Genomic DNA, 24,416 nt, shown 5'->3' with positions numbered 1-24,416 from the left:
AAATTTCTGGGCACCCACTGAAGATGATACATTGCGTGAATCAGACATCAGGTTTCCCACAGATCAGATTGAAGAGCACTTGTGGGATGCAACTGTTATCATTCACAACCTATTTCTTGTGAGTCCCAAAGGAAGCCCAGAACTTCGGAAAGGAGACAAAGTGACACTTAGATGTTCCTTTCTTGTGACTCTAGTCTTGGTAGCTAGAACAGTATTCAGCCTGCTGTTCTAGATTTCCTGTGGTGAATGTACAGGCCAGGCCTGCATGTCCTGCCTCATGTGCACATCTGCTTCTGAACCTCCCTTGTGTGAATGCAAGGCTTCTTAGGGCAGCAGTGGGCATAGAAAGGAGAGAAAGAGCTTGTTTGAACAAAGCTGCATTTGCTTCAAGGTGCTGCAGAGAGGCCACTGCGGAATCTCAACAGACCAAGGGATGCAAAGACTTAGAAAGCAATCTGCAGTCTCAGGAGGTCACATTTTCCTGGGATACCTTACCAAGTGCTCTTTTTCCCATGGAAAGAAGAAAGAGCGACTTCAATACTGCAAACTGAAACACTAAGGGTGCCACCTCACCTTGCTCAAAGCAAACTCTTTGTACGTGTTTGTTAGTTGAACGAATGAGTGAATAACCAGAGAGAAACCCAAGAATGTGATCGAATTACAGCTGAATCCTAAGCAAAATGGACACGGGTACCTCCCCCATGGATTACGGGTGGGGGTTGCTTGGAGATCTTACTGCAGTAAAATGTAGTTTTAGTTCTGGTAAAAAGTCAGAAGTTTCTTTTTCAATATTACCAAGGGAGAATGTTGTGGAGAAGGTGATCCAGAACCGTTTTATTATAACACTCTGAAATAAACAAGACTAATAAAAGAAAATGCAGGCAATGTGAGAGTTCAGCTGACTTTATTCCTGAGACCATTCTGTTTGGGATGATTTTCATGGGTGCTAGCCTCATCTCGGTCTTTCCTAGGGAATCTTCTAGTACCTCACTAGGTTTGAGTCTGTCTTACAAGGGTTAGGATTTTTATTTGTAAAACTTGGGAATCTGATTCTAACTGGTCTACCTAGGTTTGGCCAAAGATTTGACATGGAGGTTGTAAAGCCTGTCTGACTGCAACATAGTGTTTGGGTCATGATGATCTGGGACTGACAGGAAAGAAGAGATGGCTTGTCTGGTATAGATCCAGCTGTTGCATTCAGCTGGTGACCTTTGGAAATTTCTGAATTTGGAAATTTCTGAATACAGGACATCGGTTCTGTATTGATAATCAATAATTTATTGCCAACCAGTTACTCACTGATGTTGCAATCTTAGTGGTTTGGTAGCTAAAAAGAGAAGCTCAGTATATCAAGCCCAAAACACACCACACATAAATGTCTACTCTCCATATACGTCAGGCCTCTATGTCTTAGCACCTCTAAATCATGTCCTTTACCACCAGCCCATACCTGAAGATCAGCAGGATTTATATGCCATTGTGAAGACTCTGAGATGGGTGGAAATGTTGATGACCTGCCAGTATGTGTTCCCCAAATAACTCATTATAGAATATTCCTTGTAAGCTCTGAGTTGATTAATCCTGACTGCAGTGTATAGGGTTCAGAATAAGGTCAGAAGAAAGAGTTGGTTAACAGCCACATGTCACTGAAGACACGTGAATGCTGATGATAGAACAAATGGGGGATGAGATGGGCAGAGAGAAGGGTTGTTTGGCAATGATCAGAGGCATGCAGGCACGCTGGTCCTCTCTGGAAAGAGCCCTAAAATGAATGTGTACTTTTTTATCAGATATAAGGTGAAAATTCATATTAAACCTCAAATTTTAGGTTTTGATTTGGAAGAAATTAGCAAGTTATTTGGAATAAATTCCCATCCCCAACTAATGTGAACTTTAAAGGCAAATGATAGCCATGTATTATTATTTATTCATCCACTTATGCCTCCAACAAACAATAGTTATTCAGTGACCAGGTTCTGTCTGGGCACTGTGTTAGATGTTGGACCTAGAGATGAACAAAATAGTAATCCTCTTCCCTTGAATAGATCATTAGATAGCCAAAAAGTCATGTAGGTCAGTTCACTGATTTGAAGGGGTAAGTCAATGGGATCTACAACTTCACCTTGAAAGTGGGCTTTGAACAAGAAGGAGAGACTCTTCTGTATTTTCACTTGATCTTAACCAGAAGGCCAAGAAGTGATATGTTCTGTTTTTCCAAGGATGAGGAAGCACCCAATGACAAGTGCCATTCTGCCAAACTTGTTGGTGCTCCCATCAGTGAACTGCATGTAAATGACTCCATGCAATGGGCACTACAGTATAACAAAGTGCCTGCTGACTCTATCTAGAATTTTTTAGTCAACCTTTTATGTATGTGATCATTGTAGATTCACATACAGTTGTAAGAAAGAATACAGAAACGTCATACATGCCCTGTACTCAGTAACATCTTAGCAATGCAGTATTGCATACTCTAGAGATTTTAATACTAGAAAAATAGATAAAAGATATCTTCAAAGGCTCACTGTCTTTTGTATGTAGCAGGTACATTTCTTTTTCTGGCAGGTTTCTGAAACATTGGCTCTTTCTCTCATACCTTCATAAAATCCTCTCTTTAGATAGATTTTTCTTTAGATCTTAAAATATTTAAATATTGCCTTAAAGGATTACATGGTAATCACCTTAAATCTGGATTATTTTCTCAAGTGTGATTAATATGTAATGTGAAGGAAAGTTTCTAATCGTCAAATTATAATGATGGACTTGTGAGCAGAAAAATTTAACCTATGAACATTATTGTTTGTAAAACAAAATGCATGGTCTCCAAGGGGCCTTGACATCAGCAGCAGGAAGTGACTATGGTTCCCAGACACAATCAGCCACATTACTGTGGTTGACTGGGAGGTCCATGTCTCCTGAAAGAAAAGGAGCTGTCACATTTGAAATGTCTAAGGAACTTGTTTCAGGAAAAAAATCTAGAAGGGGAAGAAAAGGAAGGTTTAGCCCGAACAGAACCCAAAACCTAACCTGAGAAAGCAGTAAAAGAGCCTTCCGGACCTATCTTCAGAGGAAAAGGGCAAGCAAGTCCAGAGTCCCCTTGGACATTGCAGCTGAGAAGTTTCTTCTAACAGGCACACAGTTTCCTTGTTGTCACACATAAACTCATTTAATAAATTTTATTGAGCATGTACTATCTGACTACCCTTAATTATCACATTTTCAGAAAGTTGGGTGACTTTTGAAAATATTTTTTATTAGTCCATGTTCGCAGTACCTAATGCTCACATTCCTTGTGCGGAGTGGGTCCACGTACTTTACACATCTTTGTTCCTTTCTCCATCCTCTTTCCCTCTACCTCCCTCCATCTCTTGATTTCTTGAGAAAGATCTATCTCCCTACTTCCTATTACCTATCTTTTATTTTGCTCTTTGTTTATAATTTGGGTTTCTCATATAAGAGAACCTTTACGTGAGGTGTTTGAGACAAAGGTGAGAAGGCAGAACAAGATATTTCAGTCATTGTCTTAGTCATTTTTTCATTGTTGAGACAAAATACCTGACACTCACAACTCTGAGGAAAGCTTTACTTGGCTCACAGTTTGCAGAGGTTTCAGTCCACAGTCAGCTGGCTCCAAGGCAGGGTGACATGGTGGAGGGGCATCACAGAGGAGAAACAGCTCATAGCATGGCAGGAAGAAGAGAGAGAGGGAGATCAAGGGAGGAGTGAAGGAGAAGACCCTTCAAGGACCTGGCCCCAGGGACCCACCTCCTCTGACCACGCTCCACTTCTCAACATAACATTTAGCTACAAACTCATCATTGGACTGAGCAACAAATGAGTTTCATGCCTTTATGAGCCAATCTCCTACCAAAGCCGTGCCTATGAGCACACAAGACTTTGGGAGGACATCTAGATAAAAACTGTAACAGTCATTCTTGTGGCTGAGTGCAGGGAAGGAGTACTGTGCTATAATTCAGGAAACTAAGGCTCTATCACCGACTGCCCTACAGCCTGGATAAGTTATTTTAGACTCTGGGTGGACCTTGGCTTTTCAGAATTGAGGGTATTGACCTAAATGATCTTTAGCTTCTCCTGTGGATGTAATATGTATGAGATAATGTGGCTCCAAGAGACCACGCATAGCACTAATCCAAGTATATTCATTGGACTTCCTGGTACTGCTTGATGAATAGTAACTTTTACAGAAGTAGGCTGTTCTTCTAAATTGGAATTTCAGTGAGATTGAGCAGAATTCCCCATGTGGCTAGAAAATAGCTAAGGTTTGGGATGGTTTCTCCTCTGCTTCCCTTCATGGACACAACCTATACTACTCTCTTTCTAAAGTCAAAAGTTTAAGGGTGTGTTGAGGCTTACCTGGTTGCGTGAAGAGAATTAATTTATGAATTTGTGCCCCCCCAAACTTAAATGTTGGAGTCTAAAGCCCTAGTACTTCAGAATGTGAATTTATTTGGAAATAGAGTCATGAAAGATGTGATTGGTTAAGATGAGATCATAATGGAGAAGAAATGGCCCCTCACCTAATATACGGGAGTCTTTATAAAAAAGGAAATTGGGAGAGAGAAATACGAAGAGAGAAAAGCTAAGCCAAATCATTACCACAAGCTAGAGGAGAGGCCTGGAACACATTGTTCTCCATTACTGTCAGGGGAGACTGACCCCTCCAACTTCTTGCCCTCACATCGTGGCCTCCAGGACGATTATTGAGACTATAGATTTCTACTGCTCCAGCTCTCAGTTTATGGAACATTGTTAGGACAGCTCAGCAAAGCAGTGCAGCACTGTGTGACCATGGGCAATTAAGACAAGTTCCATGAGCTCAGATTCCCAAAGCAGAAATTGAAGCTGAATAGAGAGATTCCTTTCTTTCTGTATTTCTAAAATGTAGGCATTGTGCTTTAACCTTTACCCTCCTTGGTTCCCAGTTCCCAAGTACACCATCACTTGCCTTGTCTGCTGACTGCTTTCCATTTTCTTTGACTCTTCAGTGAAAGCTAAATGTTTCTGTAAGGAAATTATTCCCTCCTATGCTGCCTTTTGCCTCACCTTCAAGTCATTGGTCCTCAAGGTGAGATCCACTTCCATGGCATAAACACAGGGTAAGCTTTCAGAAGTTCAATAGATTTCATGACTATGAAAATATTACATTGTTATAGGCTTCTCTGTAAAGGAAGTTAAATCAAAACTGCTAAGAAATTATCTGGGTTTATTCTACTTTTTAGTTTGTTTTCCCTCTTCTATTACAGTGCTTTTTAGAGATGAAAAAATTCATAACAGCAAAATTTATATCTTCTCAGCAGTAGATTTATGAGAACATATTTCTTTTCTATGGCTTATAAGATGAATTGAAAGTTTAGAGTTGGTCTTGTGTGTGTGTGTGTGTTCGTGTGTGTGCATGCACACACGCACTTGGTCAATTGAAAGTAACTGAATTAGTATGGATGAAACACAATGAGAAGGAGCTATTTTCAAAGAAAATGCCAGGCAGACACCATGGTTAGATGCTTTGTCTTCACATATATTTGTTATAATTACTGATGGAGATTCCTAAGTTCCAAGCCTATCAGAACAGCATACCTGTAAACACAATATATCATGTAATCAATTCAGCAGGCTCTAAGAAAGAAGAATTATTTTTGTATCTGTGTAATAATATTATATTATGGGCAAGAATAACTTCTATACTTTGGAGTTAGAAACACTGATTTAATTTGCAGAAGGAAAACTATTATAGAAGTACTTATAAGCCGGTGGTGCACACCTGTAACCCTAGCACTTGGAAGGCCGATGCGGGAGGATCGCTGTGAGTTCAAAGACAGCCTGAACTGTGTAGCAGGGCCTTGTCTCAAATAATAAGCACAAAAAGTACTTATAGTTAGATTCTGGGATAAGATATGTACATGTGTATAAGTATGAATCTACGTGTATATAAATTTCTAATTCCTAGAATTCAGATTTTTCTCAGTGAAGATTTTTTCAGTATTCTAGTGAGATTTTCCTCCCTTCCTGAGTGCTGGTTGAAATCAAAGAGCTATGGGTGGTTGACTAGAGGGTAATGGTTTCCAAATAAATAATTAAACAATGACGTAATGAGTCAGACCAACAGTTTCCCAGTGCATAAATTTGAGACTGATAGCAGCTTAAGTGGGTTGCTTTATGGAAACAATAATAATTGTAGCCATTGTTGGCTGGGTGCCATTGTGTGCCGCTCTCTGTATTCCACGTTCTGTGAGGCAGTTTACAGACTGGTGGCGCCATCGTTAACCCTTACCATTAAACTGTATTAAGTCGATGTCATTCTATTACGTACACACAAGGAAACTACAGATAACTACTTTGTCCAAACCATAGAACTGGCAAGTTCTTTGTTTTTCCATGTACACTTTGGAATCAATTTGTCCTAAGCCACAGAGCAACTTGCTGGGGTTTTGATTAAAATACACTCATTTTACTATTGCAAGGAGTTCCCCTATAGAATGTTATCCTCACAGATACTATTTTAAATTAACTTGAAATGTTTTGCTATTTAAAAAAAAATAAATTATATGTGTGCACAGTTCAAAATCAAAATGTACCAACATGGGGAAATGAAATTGTTTTCCTTTATTTTCTTATCCTCAGTCTTTTAAAAGCCTCTTCCCAGTGACACCCACACAACCCATTTCTTGCTTTTATTGTATGCATTTACACACACACACATACACACACACACACACACACACACACACACTCATGAATAGAGGTAGCCAGAAACATGGACACAGCCATCCCTTCCCAGATCGATGTTAGCCTAAGTGTGGTGACTGTTCAGGCCAGTGACTTATGTTTTTCCATGACAACATATTTTGGTCCTCCTCCTACACCCCGAATAGCCTTAATGGCACATTTATAAGCCCTGGTAGATCTACCAGTACTAACGCTGTCTGGGAAGGTACTGCTGCTTGTAAAGGTGGTGTGTGTTGGGTTTGTGGGAAGGGGGGATTTCTCTTACCCAGAGGTCCAAGTTCTGAAGGAGAGTAGCTCTACTACTTACCCATGTCAGTTATTCAATTATAGGGGTACACATAACAACACTTCCAATCAAAGAATATATTCCAGGGGAAGGATTAAAAAAAAAAGCTGAAATGAAAAGAGCATTAGAGGATTAGAAGATACAAGCACACCTAGCAAATAACAGATGAATATGAAGATGAGTGTTACAAAAGCTGAAATTAAAAAGTGTATTTGATATACAAACAGCCTTTAAGGACAGATTATCAAAACTGCATGCAAAAGTGTTGAAAAAGCATTCTCGACTGTTAACAGAAGTCACACAGACCATTCCTAACCCTTAATTCCTCGGCAGAACAATTTACACAAACCAGGAAAAGGAAAGCTCTTAGATGTAGAAAGCAAAACCTTATCAGGACAGATGCCTAGCATTTAGGAAACAGTTTGGACACAGGAAAAAAATAATCTCATTTCCCCATGATGTGGCAGCAGAGAATAGATCAAAAAGCATCAGACAAAGGAGACCAGCAGGCGGGTAAAAAATGGGGAGGATTTTCACATTCAGAGGCATGGGGGGAAAAAGCAGGCAACTTGCTGCCAAACAGAAGAAAGATGCATATGTTTTCTCTGTATTAATCTTAGCAACAGCTCTAAGCCATTTACCATTCTGTTCAATAGCACACTAATCTCTGAGCCATTTCTTCCTCTTTTGAATATAAGGGAGGCATGGGCTTCGTCGTAGCTCCAAAGTTTTGCATGTCCTCCCTGTACCATCCTCTCTTCAATTCTCTACAGTATCTAATTTAATTTACTTTCCTGGACATGCATTGAGTCTTTTTTACAGTCAGGATGGTGCTAGGTGCTGAAGTGCCACATGAAAATATGCAGAACATCTTTGTTTATTCAGCCTTACCTCATGGGTAAAGGGGGCGATAAAATGGATTGCTTTCTACAAAGGTATTTTTCCAGTCTCGGGTTATTTAGTTTTGCCATACACAGCTTCCTCTATTGGATTTCAGAACATTCCTCATAGCCCTTGATTTTATGGCTTTTCTTGGCAACAGATAGTCTCAATATACCTGAGAAAACTCCTCCTGGATTCTACTATTAATTTCTAGCTGACTTTCCCTCTTGCAGATAAGGCAGTGTTTAACTGCGGTAATGCCTCTGATCCAGGATCTTCATGATTTGCATCCTTAGAGTCATGATCACCAACACCTACTTCTCAGGGACTCTTGAATTCTTCTCTATGCTCTGTCTTGCTTACAAACACTTTTAGCTGGGTGTTTACACAGAAACACAGGTGTGCGTGTATATATCTTTTGATCTCTTTTCCGCCAAGGATTTGAGACAGCTGGAGGAATACATAAATTTGAAAAATGATAAAATAAGAATCCCAGAGCCCGGGAACCCAAGGGAAGGGACATATCAAACTGGACACTGCATAAATGAGTTGCATCATGAGGGGAGGGGACCACAGATTGTGCATTAAGCTTCTCAGCTGGCTGAAGCGAAGGGAGAAACACCATCCTCAGAGTTCCAAGCCTAGAAAGGTGGGGTCGAGCTTGTGAAGTGTAGCTTTTCTGGATACTGAGCAGAGAGAAGTCCTTCCTCTGTGAGGTGTATAAGAAGACTTATAGGCTTCCCACAGTATTTTCCCATAAAGTGCTTTAATGCAGGCTGACGTCTTGATAACCAGAGGCCGTTCAGTTAATGCTAAACCAGGAGGAACCCAAGTCTTGCCCTTGACGATAGCCAGTCTCCTCTGTCAGAATGAGGCTTTCTTCACTCCATTCTGTCCGGCCTAGGACTTCCATCCTGGGACACAACCTTAAAGCAGTTCATTTAACATAGAAGCACTTAAAATTTTTTTCAAAGATCAGTTCCTTGTCATTTAAAGGAGATCTCATAAGGTGAGAAAACAAGTTTATCACAGATAAATAAATGGAAGTTTCTATCAGTTCCTCAGTATTTCTGTTTTACTATTTAGATCTTTAATCCAATTTGATTTTAGTTTAGTGCATGGTGAAAGATATGGGTCTAATTTTAATCCTTGGCAGGTTGAGACCCATCTGTGCGAGTGTGTGTGGCAATGTTAAATTTTTATGGCAGTCTCTAAGGGCTGGCTCTCACTCTTGGTCCCACTCTGCTACTCTTGGTGCACCTAGGAGTACACCATTCTCAGACCCCAGAGAACACTCTGGGTGGTGCATGGGAAGAAGCCAAACACAAACTTGGAGTTTGCGCCAAGTGAATTGGAAAAGTGCACACAGGAAAGGGAGAAAGAGAAGAGTCAAAGATTGATGGTACCAAGATGGAGAAGCAGGGAAAGAGAGAGAGGGAGAGAATTCTGCTGTGAATATGTTCAGCTAGAGACGTTTGCATTTCCAAGGGAAGAGGGCAGGCAGGGACTTTCAGCTGAATTCAAAGTCAGAAATGTACATTTGAGGAGCTGTGAAACCCTGGATTTAAAACCTCAGACAATCTGAGTAATCTAGCATGTACGAGGTGTGATAAGAATCCGGCGTTTAAATAAAAATAATCATTACACCAAAAAACACGTTGCCGTTCATTCCCTCCAATTCCCAGTAGCTTTGAGCACCCTGATCCCGCCATTCCTGCCGCTTTCTGAAGCAGCTCTGGAAAGTCTTTTCTTGTATCTTTAGTTGTGCTGTGGTGGTTGCCTTGATGTCTTGAACTGCTTCAAAACATTGACCTTTCATGGTCATTCTGAATTAGGGTAAGAGCCACAGTCACACAGTTAATAAGGTGGATGAGGACGCACTATAAAGTTTTAGGACTCTTCTGTTTGATGGTACTTGGAAGCAGCATTCACTATTTTTTTTTTAATCATATCCGATGAAGACACAAAAGTATTTTTGGGGGGCACTTAAGGGCAATATGTGTTTTACTATAATACACTTTAAAAAATTTAAACATTCCCCATACTTTTCATTCACCCCTTGTATTTTTTTTGGTGTGGGAACTGAACTTGGGACCTTGTGCTTTTGAGGCAGGCAGCAGCACCACTGAGCTGCATCCCCGGCCCCTACCCCTTGTATCTTTAATGACAGAAGAGTTGCCAAAACCTACTCCTGGGAGCTTTCTGTTGTGAGAGTTGTTGACTTCTCAGTCTCAGTGGCCAAGAAATTTGATTCCAGCATTTACGGCACTCCAAAGCTTCACAAAATGTGTGCTAAAATATCAAAACATCACAGTTCCGCATGAAGTTGTACAGGGTAGTCAATAAATAGACAGGGAATGAATGAACAAGGTCCCAAATGGCCCTTCAACTCTGAGTTTTTAAAATTCTAGTATCCACATTTCTTTCTATCCATGATATTTTGTTTGAATGATGCCCCCCTCAAAGGATATAGCCATGTCCCGGAACCTATAAGATGGGCCTTTTTTGAAGAAAAAAAAAGTCTTCTTTACACATGTAATGGATGTAAGCTTCTTCAGATGAGACCATCCTGGACTATCCGAGTGGACCCTAGATGCCACGACAAGTGGAGACACAGATGGCAGAGGGGAAGGCCCTGTGGCCACAGCAGAGGTTAGATGGTCGCAGACTCAAGCCAAGGAAGCCAAGGACTGCTAGCAACCAGCAGGAGGTGGAAGGGACCAGGACTCTCCCACTAGCACAGTCTTGTTGACAAACACCAGCCTGGGGCCAACACCTTCACTTCAGACTCCCGGCCTCCAGCATTGGTAGAAAAGCAACTGCTGCTGTTTTCAGCTGCCCGGTTTGTGGAAGTCTGTCACAGTAGTCTGAGGAGACTAAAGCTCGTATCTTAGCACATGCTGTTGCAGGGTTTCTTCTGGGGCTGAGCTTTATTCTTGCTCAGGGGTTCAGTGCACCCCTGGCCACACAGTAGCATTGCCCAGAGGCTCCTTTAGAATGCAAATGTCTGGGACGCATGGGAGAGATTCTGATTCAATAGGGCTTTGGTGTAGCCAGAGTGAGAACCACCGTTGAATCAGTCACAACAACATCATGGGATGTCGCAGAGGACTATCTGCACCTTTATTTTTCTTTTTTACCTTAGGAATTTGCTCTGAAGCTTAACATCTGGTGTCTTTGTGTCCATTCAGAAAGCATTCTTAGAAACTGGATGAAGCAGTTTCACATCAGCTTTTCATACGGAGCCGGTGGCACCGAGACAGTCCTATTTCCACACGAAAGGATAAACGGGAGCCGTGACAGGGCCACTTCTGTACACTCCTTTCTGCCCCCAGAAGTGCCAGGGAGGCATTGCTTTCTAGACTGACACTTAGCATTGCTTAACATTAATATAAATCAAAAAATTCACTTATAAGCCCTCCCTCCAAATTGTCTCCCCACCTTCCTTACAGTCCGATAATGACAACTGTGAATTTTTGCTGGCATGCTACTTCATATAAATTTTTAAAAATCTGCTGCAGAGATATGCTGTACAGAAGGGTAAGTTATATTTAGAGGGAAGAGACCTCCTAATTGTGGAACAAAGCAGCTCCTTGTACAGCCGCCCTAAATAAAGGTTTCTTTATTGTTGAAATTGTGTGACCTCCTGCTGTGTCTTTCTTGCATGTCAGTGAACAGTCATGAGGCCATGTGTGTGCTTGTCTATAAAGGCCGTTTGAGGAAGAACTCACTGCCCCAATGGACTTCCCAGGAAGTCTGAGGTCACACAGTCGGCTGGATGGAGCACATGAGCCCGATAAAGAGGATGGCTTTGTACTCTTGAAACAATGCCAGAAACTTTATCTCCTTCGTTGTACACTTTGGGTCATGTGCTAACGATGCGTATTTCTCTAACACTAATCCCCTTAATGATGGCTTTTCCCTGCCCTCCACAAGCCCCACAAGGTCCCGTGGCTTGGCAGCCCAGACAAGAATAAAAGCAACACAGAGTTTAGCTTTTGAACTGAGTTCAAGGCAATTAAAGTCAAGGACTAAGGAGGCGAGGAGGAGGCTCAGAAATACCAGCATAATGAGCGGTGTGACTGAAACACTCTGTAAATTAACTCAATTAGACAGAGCCTGATTTAACGGAGGAGATGGTGAGAAGCACCACCCTCATTAAATTTGGCTGTTAGAGGCGCTTCCACTGAAATTAAATTTGTGTTAGTCGTTTGAATCGTAAAATTGCATGTGGGTGTGCTGGTACGCATTTGGACACGCGTAGGTGCCGTGATTTTTTTGTGGGTATTTTTTTAAGAAGAGAAGAAAAGGCTGCAAAAAAACAAATACCAAAAAAAAAAAAATTTTTTTTTTTTTCAGTGGATGAATGCTTAAAAAATCAAGAGTGGAAGCCAAGGAGGAGGGCGAGGCAGACTGAAGGAGTGGAAACTGCGCACTCTCCCAGCTGCACAGCTATGTGTCCCCTGCGGTGGGGGCTCATGCTCGGCTGCCTGAGCTGTGGACTCTGGCCCCGGGCCTGGGCCCAGTTTCCCCGGGTCTGCATGACCTTAGACAGCCTGAAGAGCAAGGAGTGCTGCCCGCCCGTAGGTGTGGAGCCCACCAACGTCTGTGGCTCGCAGGACGGCCGGGGCCAATGCTCTGAGGTGCAAGCAGACAACAGGCCCTGGAGCGGCCCTTACGTCCTGCGTGACCGGGATGATCGGGAGCTGTGGCCAAGGAAGTTCTTCAGCAGGAACTGCAAGTGCACAGGTGAGGCGTGGTGCACAGGTGTGGCGTGGTGGAGAGGGAGGCTGGGGCTGCAGAAGGAGGACACGAGACTGTTAGCAGCGGCATCGGAAGGTAAAGCGGCTGATGCCTCGCTTCTGTCCTTCACTTCCTGTAGTCCTTCCGGTTGTGCTAACTACTTAGCAACAGTACACAGGCTGGGCCCAATTTTATGAACTCGTGCCAACATACCTTTGGCTTGTTTGTTGGAAGGGGAGGCTGCAGAGCTGGAGACCCAGCTTTGAAAGTCAGAACAAATCCCTTCAGGGCGGGTGCGCGGCCTCCCAGAGAGAGGCGGGATGTGTGGGCGCTTGCTGCAGGCATCGGAGTGGTTAGCACTGTGAGGCCGGAGCAGAAGGCAGCTGTTCTGGGGCCCTGACCTCAGCCCTTCCCATGATCTGAGCAGATCTCAGGCAGAGTCCGCCTTTCTCCTTAAAGCTCTGCCTGGGCCCTGGCTTTGGCAAAGTTGGGGAGAGAGGCAAGGTGGTGTGTTCTAGGAGGAAGGTTCTTAGTGGGAGACAGTGACTTTCTGTTTTTCTTTTTCTTGTCTTCATCCAAACGGGGCATCGCCAGATCTGCTGCCTGGTCTCCTGTTCTACCTGCCTCTTTGAAATCTCAGTGCATTTCTTATTCTTCTGGCTATGGGACTGCTCAACAGCTCCCCATCCCTACCTGTCCTGCTTCTCACAACCAGACATAGTCGTGCTAAGTGCTTCCAGGCCAGTGGGACGTCTGAAACATAAGCAGCAGCTTCAGCAAGGACACAGCTCTCTGGTGGCCCTTTTCTAAAATCTTTCTTCTATTGTCCTATGATGCCTGGGTATAGGAGAATACAGATAACTGAATTATGCAAGACTGTGGAGAGATGTTAGTAGGGAAGGTACCAAGGCCTGTGGTGCTGCTGATGTAGAAATGACAGAGCCAGGTGTGATGGCGTACACACCTGCAATCCTAGCATTGGGGAAGCTGAGGCTGGAGGATCTCTATAAGTTCGAGGCCAGCCTGGGCTACATACTGAGTTCAAGGCCAGCCTGAAGTACAGAATGAGACTGTCTAAAAAAAAAGGACAAGAAATTACATTAGTTTTTTAAACTCTAAAAGGTCTGGCTTTGTAATTGACTCAGGATCTTGAGCTTGCAAGGCAGATGTGGTGCCACTGAGCTAAATTCCTGGCTCATAAATAAGTAGATATGCATATATGTGTGTGTGTGTGCATGTGTGTGTGTGTGTGTGTGTGTGTGTGTGTGTGTATCAGTGTTGGGGATGGAAAGCAGTGCTTCATACATGCTAGGAAAGTGCATTACTATGGAGCTACACCCCTAGATCTTGCAAGTATATCTTTAATCATGGGAGTCAAAAGAATTTTTAGGTCCTAGTTTTCCCTGGGTACTAATCGTGACAAAAATTTTAATAGCATGTTGAATATATACTATCCATTTTTCTAAGCAATTGAACATTTGTGTCTGGGAGATATTGTCTCATAAAGTCTCCAAGATTTTAGTCTAACCAGGAGCACCAGATTCCAGAACACCTGTATGATCGGCTCCTACACTAACAGAGAAACGTTTTTGTTCAAACTCTCCAAGTACCTCTTTAGCACTTATTTCTATGGCAGTGGGTAACAAAGCACCACAACTCTCAAAAGTTGGGAATCTTCATTTTGTAGAATGTTGGAGAAGAAAATTTTAGTAAATTAAATATAATTTTCAGCATTTCTTCTCAACTCCTCCTTATATTTTTCACCTGGTTACTTCATTTTTAAAAGGTGGGGATGAAAAGGATAGGAAATGGCAGAAGAGAAGGGTGATTTCTCTTTCTCTTTGCTGAGGGGATGTTTGTAAGTTATGCCTCCAGAAGACCCAAGACTCTGAGGGCCCCAGTGACCAATCAAAAGGGATCCATCCCATGCTCCAAAAGGCAAAGAGCCCAAGCAGAGCTTGTCCTGGAAATGCAGGCTGTCACATGGCCACCGTTTCTCCTGAAGGAGCAGGGCTCCCTCGGGGCACAGGGTCTCCATCTACAGCCAGTGTCAAGGCCTCCACGTCCTCATCACCTCTGTCATCAGGCTGTGGTCACCTCCTCTCCATGATTTGCTCAGTCTAGACCCAGAACCATTGCTCTTTCCATACCAACTTTGTGTTTCATTTTTCAAGGAACCTTACAATGTATTATATCTGTACACTTAATTTCCAGGCTTTTCCTTCCTCCAGGTTTATTAAGGCAATACTAGTACACAAAACACTGCACACACTTAATATACATGATTTGGTGAGTTTGGAATGCACCCTCTCGTTACCATGACCACACCAAGCTCGTAAACATTTCCATCCCCTCCAAATGTTTCCTCTTGTCTCTGGGCTTGCTGTTTTTGTAAGAACATATAACACAAGTTCTGTGCTGTTAGCACATTTTTAAGTGCACAATAACTTACTGTTAATGGTAGGCAGGTGTTGCCAAGCAGATCTCTGGAACTTCTTCATCTTGTGTGACTGTAGGTTGTATTCACTGAGGAGCATCTCCCCATTCACCCTGGTAATTACTGAGTATTCTGTTGCCTACTTCTATTCACTTAGGAGGATTCATGAGGTATTTGTCCTTCTGTGACTGATTTATTTCACTTAACACAATGTCTTCCCAGTTAACCCATGTTATTGCAAATGGTAAACATTTCCTTCTCCTCTTCTTCCTCTCTTTCTTCATTTTCTCTTCCTCATTTGTCTATTCCTCCTCTCCCTTCTCCTCCTTTTTCTTCTTCATGACAGGGTCTCACCCTAGCCAGGATGGCTGTAACCTTGCCATCTCCCTGCCTTGTCTCCTGAGTGCTAAGATTACAGGTGTGTACCACCATAGCTGGCTTTTTCTTTTGAAGGCTGAAAAACATTCCATTTTGTTTCTGCTCCAACGTTGGAGGATTCCACTTACGTTGGCTAGATAGTCTGAGTATTGGAGTGCTGGACTGTCCTTGGAAGCTGAGCTGGGAAGTGGCTCTGTGTGCAATAATTATTTCATGGTGTGTCAAGTGTCCCAGAGAAAGACACATGGCGTTCAATTTTCTCCTCCTCTGAAGACTGAGCTGCTTGCCTTCCTAGGGCAACTTCCCATGGTTTGCAAGTAGTTGTTCACAATGAAACTTGATCTTGAGCCTTCCAAAGACCCTGGGCTCTGGCAGCTTTACACTTTTGCAGATGGAGGTCCTGGGACTCCCTGCAGCCATCCAGAATTTAAGGAAGAGGTGTGCGGTACATTCTGGCAATCAGACTTTTGATGAATATGAAGTTTATTGGATCCTTGGATGAATAAATACCCCACAATATCTGCAATCATGAATCTGGTAAAAGAAGTTTAGCCTAATCAATAAACAAATAAAAGCAAATGCAGACTCTGGGATTTAAAAAAAAACTCTTAAATTTTATATTCAAATTCTCTATAGAGAGCTTTTGTATTCTCTGCAGGGATAAATTGAAACAAAAAGAAACCATTAAGCTTAACCGTCAGGAAGAGCCACATTTCAGAAGACTTCGGCATTAGCCATACTCTCTTTAAGGCTTACTTTGCCAGTTGGCATTTATGAGATTATGCTGGACATAACTGTGTCTTTGGTCTTTTGAAAACTTGGGCCCCAATGAGTTTTTGAACAGTTGGCTGAGAACTTCTTGTTTGTACAAGTGACTAAGTGCCTCCACTTTCCAATTTCTAGAATGGGGATAATGATGAAACCCACACTTGTAAAATCTTTTTGAGCTCTGCAGATGAAAGGGCCTATGTCAGTATAAAGCATTGTTATTAAAATAATAGAATCTCTAATTAAAAGGAATAAGCTATTTAGAGTTCCTTATAAATTCACTAATCGGTGGTCGTTAAGCTTATTTAGTCTAATAGCTTTTTGAGGCTGGCCTGATGCAGCACATGTAGGAACGTGTAGGGTTCAGATGTTCTCACCCTCTATCCCTGTCTTAAGTAGGTGGAGGACTTTGACACTTTAAATATAATTTTTGCTAGAGGTCATGTGCTGTGGTACATACATTGGCATCATCTGCCTTCTCTTTCCATTTCCCAGTAAAATAACTATCTCTGCTAGACTTCCCAACTCTCCCTCTCTCTCTCTCTCTCTCATCTTACTACTGATAGATAAGAGAAATAAAACTCATGTTAAATTGATGTAGGATACTATCGGGAAATCTAAATTGAAGAAATGAGCACTTTATGTGCTTGGTTTTGTTGTTGCTGTTTCTCAGTTGTCTTCACCATTCTGACAAATTCTATTGTAGTCCGGGCGTAGGACCTAAAAAACAAAGGTTCCTGGCTGTGGGCCTTTGGTGTACTCTCTCTGAGACATGTTGGAAAAGGAATCCTTTTACTTGGAGGAATTCTGGGGTCACAGCCGCCCTGAAATCCGGAAGTGTGCTTTCTTTCCTGTTGGTACTCTACTCATCGCGTTTCGGGGCCAACTCTGGTTTCACTACAATTCCCCGTTCAACATCGGGCTGTGGAAAGCGCCTTGGATCCCGAGTCAGGATGCACGGCTTTGCTCTCTGTTCTACCCTGGAGCTTGGTTTATTCCCGTTTTCACTTTTCCCACGGTTGGACCTGTGCTGCCGTTCCATCGTGCCTACGTTCTTCGTCTCCACTAGACTCTGCCATTGTTGCTGCACTGCTCTTTGTACCTCTTAATGCTTAATGCCTTTAGTTCCATCTTTAATTTATTCCTTCATCAGCCAACTTTTTCTTGGCACTAATTCATAGTAGGCCCTTCCTGCACAGAGAAGGGGAAAGTGGCATGGTTTTGAAGGTGTGCACAGTATAGTGGTAAGAGAGACACGACACGATTAATCGCTGTCCTGTCGGCTGAGGAGTACCTGGTAACACTCACAGTAATCACACTTAATACAGCACTTCCTCTGCACCAGACACCATTCTGTGCGTGCCATAAGAATGTGTCTGTTTTCCTTACAAACTCTGGGAGACAGAACTCTTAAACGGGCTCTGAAAGATCAGGTCCAAGGTTACCAGGAATGGCAACTTGGCAGGACATACAAAGAGCTATGCGAGCCGGGCGTGGTGGTGCACATCTGTAATCCCAGCACTTGGGCGACTGAGGCAGGAGGGTCTCTGTGAGTTCGAGATCAGCCTGGTTGAGTTCCGGGTCAGTCTCAACTACATCGTGAGACCCAGTGTCATTCTCAAAAAACAAACAAACAAAGCTATGTGAGCACAAAAGGCATGTGGAGAATTAAAAAAAAAAATGTTAGGGTTCTATTCGAAAATCTGTACAAAATCAAGTCCAAAGTACGGAGAAGCTCCACGTTACCCTCCTCCCCACACTCACCCTCCCTATCAAGGTGCATCTAGTTTTGACTGCCTTCAGATAGCAGTTGTTTAAAGACATGAGGGAAACAAGTAGCCATGGATGATTTAGTTTCTTTCAGCCAAAATCACGATAAAGAAAGTAGTGTAGGCTTAAAACCCATGGTATGAGTCAGGGATTTGCTGTTTCCACAGTGAGATCCCCAAAACAATTCTATGTCTTAAAGTGTAAGAACGTATTGAATTTAGTGTTTTAAAATGTAGATGTGTTATTTTTTAGCATTTTATAAAATATTTCTTTAGAGCTGTTTAGATTCACAGCAAAATTGAGCAGAAAGGACTTATACCCTTCTCCTACCCCTATACCTTCTTCAGCCTCCACTGTGCACATCCTGCCCCAGAGTAATACAATTGCTACAATCAATATACCTACCCTGTGATGTTATCACCCAAATTTCTTAGCATTTTGAAGCAAGGCATTACTTTCCTATTGTGGGGAGGTGACTGTACATTTACCTCTAATCATCTGACCCTATTCTAAGAAAACAGCTGAAAGTCTGACTGAATTCTCATTTGGGTAGTTAGCATTCTTTAGACACAGCACTTCTAAAATTTATTTATTTAGTTTTTATTAGTATCTCTCTGCAGTACATAATGTCTCCATTCCCTGTGTGGATTTGGTATGTGTGACAACACATTATAATTCCTTTTTTCATCTCCTTCCCCTCCCCTTCCTCCTCCGTCTTTTGGTCCCTTCCCATTTGAGAAAGATCTATCTCCTATTATGCGTCCTTTTATCTGTCTTTAACTTTGCTCAGACACACAAACTTAGACAGTATTTTTGACATCTACTTCTCAAGAAAAGCCATATTCCTATAAAAGCCATGATAATAGGGGACATACTTTAATGAAAGTTGTTTTTAAAATATATATTATAGAATTTTAGCAAGATAGCCTGAGGGAAAATAAATAGATTCCAAATTCTGAGAAGCCCAAAGCAGCCTTACGGACCTCCGATGTTATAGTAGTTGTCTGGCAAGTATTTGTGAAATAAATATCATGTATTTAATAGTTTCCCTCCATCAATCAATATAAATTTCAATGTTTCACTCGAACTATTAAAAAAACCACAAGTTTTCAGCTGGAAATAGTAAAAATTTTCTGTTTAAATTTTTTAAACTTATGAAATACGAAAATACCAATAATGGACCTTTGTAAGAGTAGTAGCAATGTTTTGATATGTTACAAAAGGAGCAGAAAATGAAAATAACCAATTGTTATTATATTTAATTCTCTCTATTATATTTGTAATGCAGTTTTCCTTAGCCATCAAAAAAACCCTTGGGTAGGGCCAGGAATTTAGCTCAGTGGTGCCTCTGCCTGACTCGAAAGCGCTAGGTCCTAAATTTAATCCCCTGTACCCCCTCCCCAAAGAAACTCCCCCAAAACACTTGGGTTAATAAAAAGGAAGCTCTCCTTTCTTCAAGGAATCTAAAAATGCTGATTGCTTTGTTTTCATGCTGTTTGAAACTTCTTTCTTTTTTTCTTTTTTAGAGAGCCAATAACCCCTCTCTCCTGCAGACATAGTGCTACACCTAGCATATCAACACCTGAGGAACGAGGGCCTGGTTGTGCCCCAAACAATAATCCACAGTGCTCAGAAGGAAGAAGCAACCTTAGCTGGAACACCTTGAGCTCCTCACGAGAGGAGCACGGACAGAGCTGTGACACTAAGTCGCTGACAGCGGAAGCCTTCAGCTTTAACTTCCGGGTCATGGAGGCAGCTCATTCCCCTCAGAACCTGCCAGCCATCATTTCATCTTAATGCTCTCCTTTGTAAAATAAAGCAGTATTTTTAGAGTCAGAGCTCACCTGAACTCCTGGAAACCGGCATATTTATTATTTTTGCCCTTCTTCCTCTCTAGGTTGGTGTATTTTCTCCTCCTTCTCTAAGTCAGCGGACTGGTGTGTGCCAGCCCTGAGCTGTGTGTCATGCAAATGCCAGCAGAGCTTAGCCAGGACGCCCCTGGGGGCTGCTCTGCCCGCTGTGAGGGTGTGGAGAGGATGTCAGCAGGGCTGGCTGGCCCTGTGCTACACAAGAGTACTTTGTGTTGGTTTGCAAGGGCCACCATGACTGACTTGGAGGGCTTGCACAATGGAAATTTATGTCTTCTGGTGCTGGAGGATGGACATCTGAGATCAGGTGTTGGCAGGTTTGGTTTCTTGTGAGTCCTCTCTTCTGGGCTAATAGAGAGTTATCTTCTCCCTGTGTCTTCACGTGGTCTTCCCTCTGTGTGTGTCTGTGTCCTTGTCTCTTCTTTTCATAAACACACCGGTCACACTGGATATGTGGCTAAAGCCATGGGTTCTTTTTGCCTTGATTACTTCTTTAAAGACTTGCTCTCCTCACACAGTCCCATCCTGAGGTACTGGGGATGAGGAGTTGAACAATACATTTTGAAGGAGACATGGGTCAGCCTATTATATTTCTCTATGAATTGATATCCTCTTCCTTTGCCAGGGATATTTCTAGGGAACTTTTGAATGCTCGGTCAACTTGGATTTTGACAGGAGACTAAAGGAAGGAAATTGACTTTTTAATATTTTTGGCTTTTAACGCAGAAATCTATTTTCTCTTGGCTGTGGAGGCTGGAGTCAAAAGTCAAGTGTCAGCCAAAGAGTGGCTTCTCCTGAGGCCTCTCTTCTGGCCTCACTTCCCTGGTGTCTTCCCAGGGTCTTTCCTCTGTGGGAGCCAGAAAATGGCTTTTCTCTGCCCTTTATGTTCTCCTCCATTCCGTTTGAATTCTGGTTCAACAATGTCTTCCAAACTACATAACCCAATTTTTTCTTCCATCTTTCCCTTTATACACACTAGGAAACTTTGCTGGCTATAACTGTGGAGACTGCCGGTTTGGCTGGACTGGCCCCAACTGTGATCAGAGGAAACCACCGGTTGTCCGGAAAAACATTCATTCCCTGACTCCACAGGAGAGAGAGCAGTTCCTGGGTGCCTTAGACCTCGCCAAGAAGACCACACACCCCGACTACGTGATCACCACGCAGCACTGGCTAGGCCTGCTTGGGCCCAATGGGACCCAGCCACAGATCGCCAACTGCAGCATTTATGATTTTTTTGTATGGCTCCACTATTACTCTGTTCGAGACACATTACTAGGTAGGTTTTCCCCTTGGCTTATGTATGTTCTAATAGGCTTGTGCTTGGGTTGGGGAAGGGGGTGGTAAGTCATTTGACACAGGTTAATTAGCAAGAGAGCAACCTCAAGGCAGGGTTATGTTTGTGAAGGTTGCAGAATTACCAAATACTGCCTGAAGTTACAAAGGATAAGTTTCTTCCTGTGCATACTGTACACACTTCAAATGTTCTCTCCTCTAGTTTATGTTCCTGGTTCAAAGTCTAAACTGTTTTCCATGATGCTATTAATCCTCAAAGGCATGAGTTGGTAAAGTGGAAGCAAATTCCTTTTGATTCCAGAAAAAATTACTTGTGAATCTGGCTGTAGCAGCCCTCTTTGACCTCTCCTTCAGATTAGAAGAATTAGCTGAACCAGTGCCAAAGCACAGGACACCTCTTCTTTGTGCAGAATTAGAGTGTTCATGTTGGAAGTGTGTGTGCCATAAAACTCACGTATCTTTAGACCTTTAGTTAAATAATCACTTAGGCACTGCTAGCAGGTTTTTGAGTTGCACCATTAAGGTAAAATAAGGTAGCTATAACCATCTAGAATTTTTCCTGCTTAGCTTTTTGGTCCATGGTTATGCTGGATGTTTGAGAAAATCGTGTGTCATAGTTACTTTTTCTCATTGCTGAGACAAAAAAACCCAACACTCAAAGTTAGAGGGAAAGATTTATTTAGCTTACAGTTTGTAGAGGTTTTAGTACATAATCAACTGGCTCCAAGGTAGGATGTCATGGCAGAGGGGTCTCACAGAAGAGAAATGGTTCATGGCAGGCAGAAGACAGTAAAAGCAAGCAAACAGCAACAAGCCTCTTTCTGTCTTTTATATCTTATGCAGGCTACCTACCTTTAGGGCGAGCAGTACTCACACTCTTAGTCCTAGCACTTTAATCCTAGCATTGCACAGTGAATCAATACCAGTAGCATGCACTGTAGATCCAGACACCCTGAAAAAGCCCCACCTGTGACCGCCTGTGGCTTTGGTGGTGGGGGACATCTAGACACAAAGCATAACACAGTGACCTGAAAATGATTCTTAAGAAATGTTGAGGATGTTTCCAGGTCCTAAATATTGATTGGGGCTGGTTAGGGCTTGGTCTGCTATGCAATAATTAATCAAACAGGTGCAGCTTTCTTCTCAGTTATTTATCAGTTAGGGAGAAGGCATTGATTTGTTACAGGAGAGTTTGAAGCCATTCTGGATCTTGTAGCTCATGGCCCACTCGGCTATCCCTCCTTCTGGCTCCCCTTGTTGGGGCGAAGGTGAATAAAGACATTGAGTTCCCTTGGAATAGTGAGAGTCTCACCTTGTGTCCTCCATCCTTGTACTTATGGCTTGATTGCTTGCTCCCACCCCTTCAATTCCCCCTCATTCTATTGTTGGAAGAACTTAAAACTTTGTTCTAGAGGAATATGTTAAAAAAAAACAAAAAACCAACAAAACAGAAACCCTGCATAGCCAACTTCAGAGACAGCAACTGAGCTCTCAGTCTGAGTCTTTTAAAAACCTGCCTCACAGGTAAGCATCTGTCTTTCTTTATCGATACATAAGGAGGCTCTTCTGGCTATCAACCTTGATAGTGTCCCTGTCATCACACTGAGGAATTTTTGCTTTATGAGACGGTAGTCTCTCGAGAGAAAAACAAAACTATAGTTTCTGGCCATATCTAGGAATTAAATTTATATTCATGTCTGTTCAGCTCTCTGAAGTTATTATAGGTACTTTGAAAAAGAACTAAAGTTAGCAAAAGTTTCTACATAACCATCAAAAGCTATAATGAAAGGGGTATGAAGGATGGAATAGGCAGGAAGGAGGGCATTAAATTGCCCAAAGCATTTCACGAAAATTGCCAGTTCCAGTGGCCAGCCAAATTGGTTTGAATGTATTTTTCTCTCTTCTGGGCTCCATGGCCACGCTTGTCAGCCAGTTGTTGTAACAGATTGATGGGTGAAGCCAGACTCCGTGGAAGTTCTTTTTGGTTCTATAAATGCTGTTAGGACTAAGTGCGCTTGAAGTTTATATTGCTAATTAAACTTTCTCTTACAGACTTATGCTTTTGTAAGGATAGGTTAAAGAATATCTTTTAAAAATCTATTTCATTTAGGTCTCAACAGGCTGTACTCTTGAATACTTTATTTATCTTAATGAATTGTTTAAAAATTAAATAGGTTAAAAATTAAAGGGTCTTTGTATGAAAACTGACTTCACTTTCCTGGCTCTGTGCTAAAAATCAGACTTTTAAGAGATGAAAGGGATTTTATCCTAAAAGTGCTAGTTGCTTCTGAAAGTCTTTTGTCATTATTGTTGGTGTTGCTTTAAAAAAATAACTTTTTTTTTTAAAAGGAAAAATGAAACATCATGGATTTATTGGCTGCGTGGACATATGGACAGATAAGGTTTAACATTTTAAATATTCTGTTCTGTGATCTCTAATATGTTGTCCAATTGCTTTAGGGCCAGGACGCCCCTACAAGGCCATAGATTTCTCACACCAAGGCCCTGCTTTTGTGACCTGGCACAGGTACCATTTGTTGTGGCTGGAAAGAGACCTCCAGGTTGGTTAAAACTATACATTAGGTACTTTTAATTAAAAAAATATCGTGTACTTGGGAGGCTGAGGCAGGAGGATAACTGAGTTTAAGACCAGCCTGTGCTACATAGTGAGTTCCAGGTCAGTCTCAACTACTCAGTGAGACTCTGTCTCAAAACACAAAACAAAACAAAAATATTGTGTATATTTAATGAGTACTGTACAACATGATGTTTTAATGGCCTTATCTTGGAATTCATAGTAAAGTGATAACAGTAGCCAAGAAAATTAGCATACTTAGCATCTTGTGTGGTCACGCTCTTACTTTGTCTGTGTGTTAAGAGTAAAATCATTCTTTTGGCGAACTACCAGGGCCTAACACAATGGTATGAACTGTAGTCCTCATGTGGTCTATTAGAACTCTGTATTTATTCATGCTGCATAATCAACCGTGTACATGTTGATCTACATGCTCCCTTCCCACTTTTCCTGTAGCAAGCACCAGCTTATTCTTTGCTTCTATGCATTTGGTTTATAGATTTCACATATAAGTGACATCATGTAGCATTTTCCTTTCTGTATCTGGCTTATTTCACTTAGCATAATATCCTTTAGGTTCACCTTTACTGTTGCAAAAAAGATTTCTTTCTTTATTAAGGCTGGACAAGAATGCACTGTGTGTGTATGTGTGTGTGTGTGTGTATATAT

At 42.1% G+C, this 24,416-nt stretch overlaps 1 protein-coding gene across 5 annotated transcripts in view; it reads left to right on the top strand.

The window, feature by feature from the left end:
* Positions 1–11,970: 11,970 nt before the first annotated feature.
* Dct (dopachrome tautomerase) overlaps positions 11,971–24,416 on the top strand; it is a 37,094-nt gene continuing 24,648 nt past the window's right edge. Inside the window, exons 1-4 of one of the 5 annotated variants that reach the window (XM_033760932.1) lie at positions 11,971–12,051; positions 12,272–12,661; positions 20,856–21,155; positions 23,633–23,733. In XM_033760932.1, the coding sequence (XP_033616823.1) occupies positions 12,367–12,661; positions 20,856–21,155; positions 23,633–23,733 (696 nt within the window). In that variant the 5' untranslated portion in view covers positions 11,971–12,051; positions 12,272–12,366. Of the gene's footprint in view, positions 12,177–12,271; positions 12,662–20,095; positions 20,184–20,855; positions 21,156–23,521; positions 23,575–23,632; positions 23,734–24,416 lie in introns of those variants that run through there. The other 4 variants (XM_010630666.2, XM_010630656.2, XM_010630662.2 and 1 more) reach the window with 4 other exon arrangements.

This window comes from Fukomys damarensis, unplaced genomic scaffold, assembly GCF_012274545.1.
Source record: "Fukomys damarensis isolate Sample0158 unplaced genomic scaffold, DMR_v1.0_HiC HiC_scaffold_6, whole genome shotgun sequence".
Taxonomy (NCBI): domain Eukaryota; kingdom Metazoa; phylum Chordata; class Mammalia; order Rodentia; family Bathyergidae; genus Fukomys; species Fukomys damarensis.
This window is presented reverse-complemented; position numbering and strand designations above follow the sequence as displayed.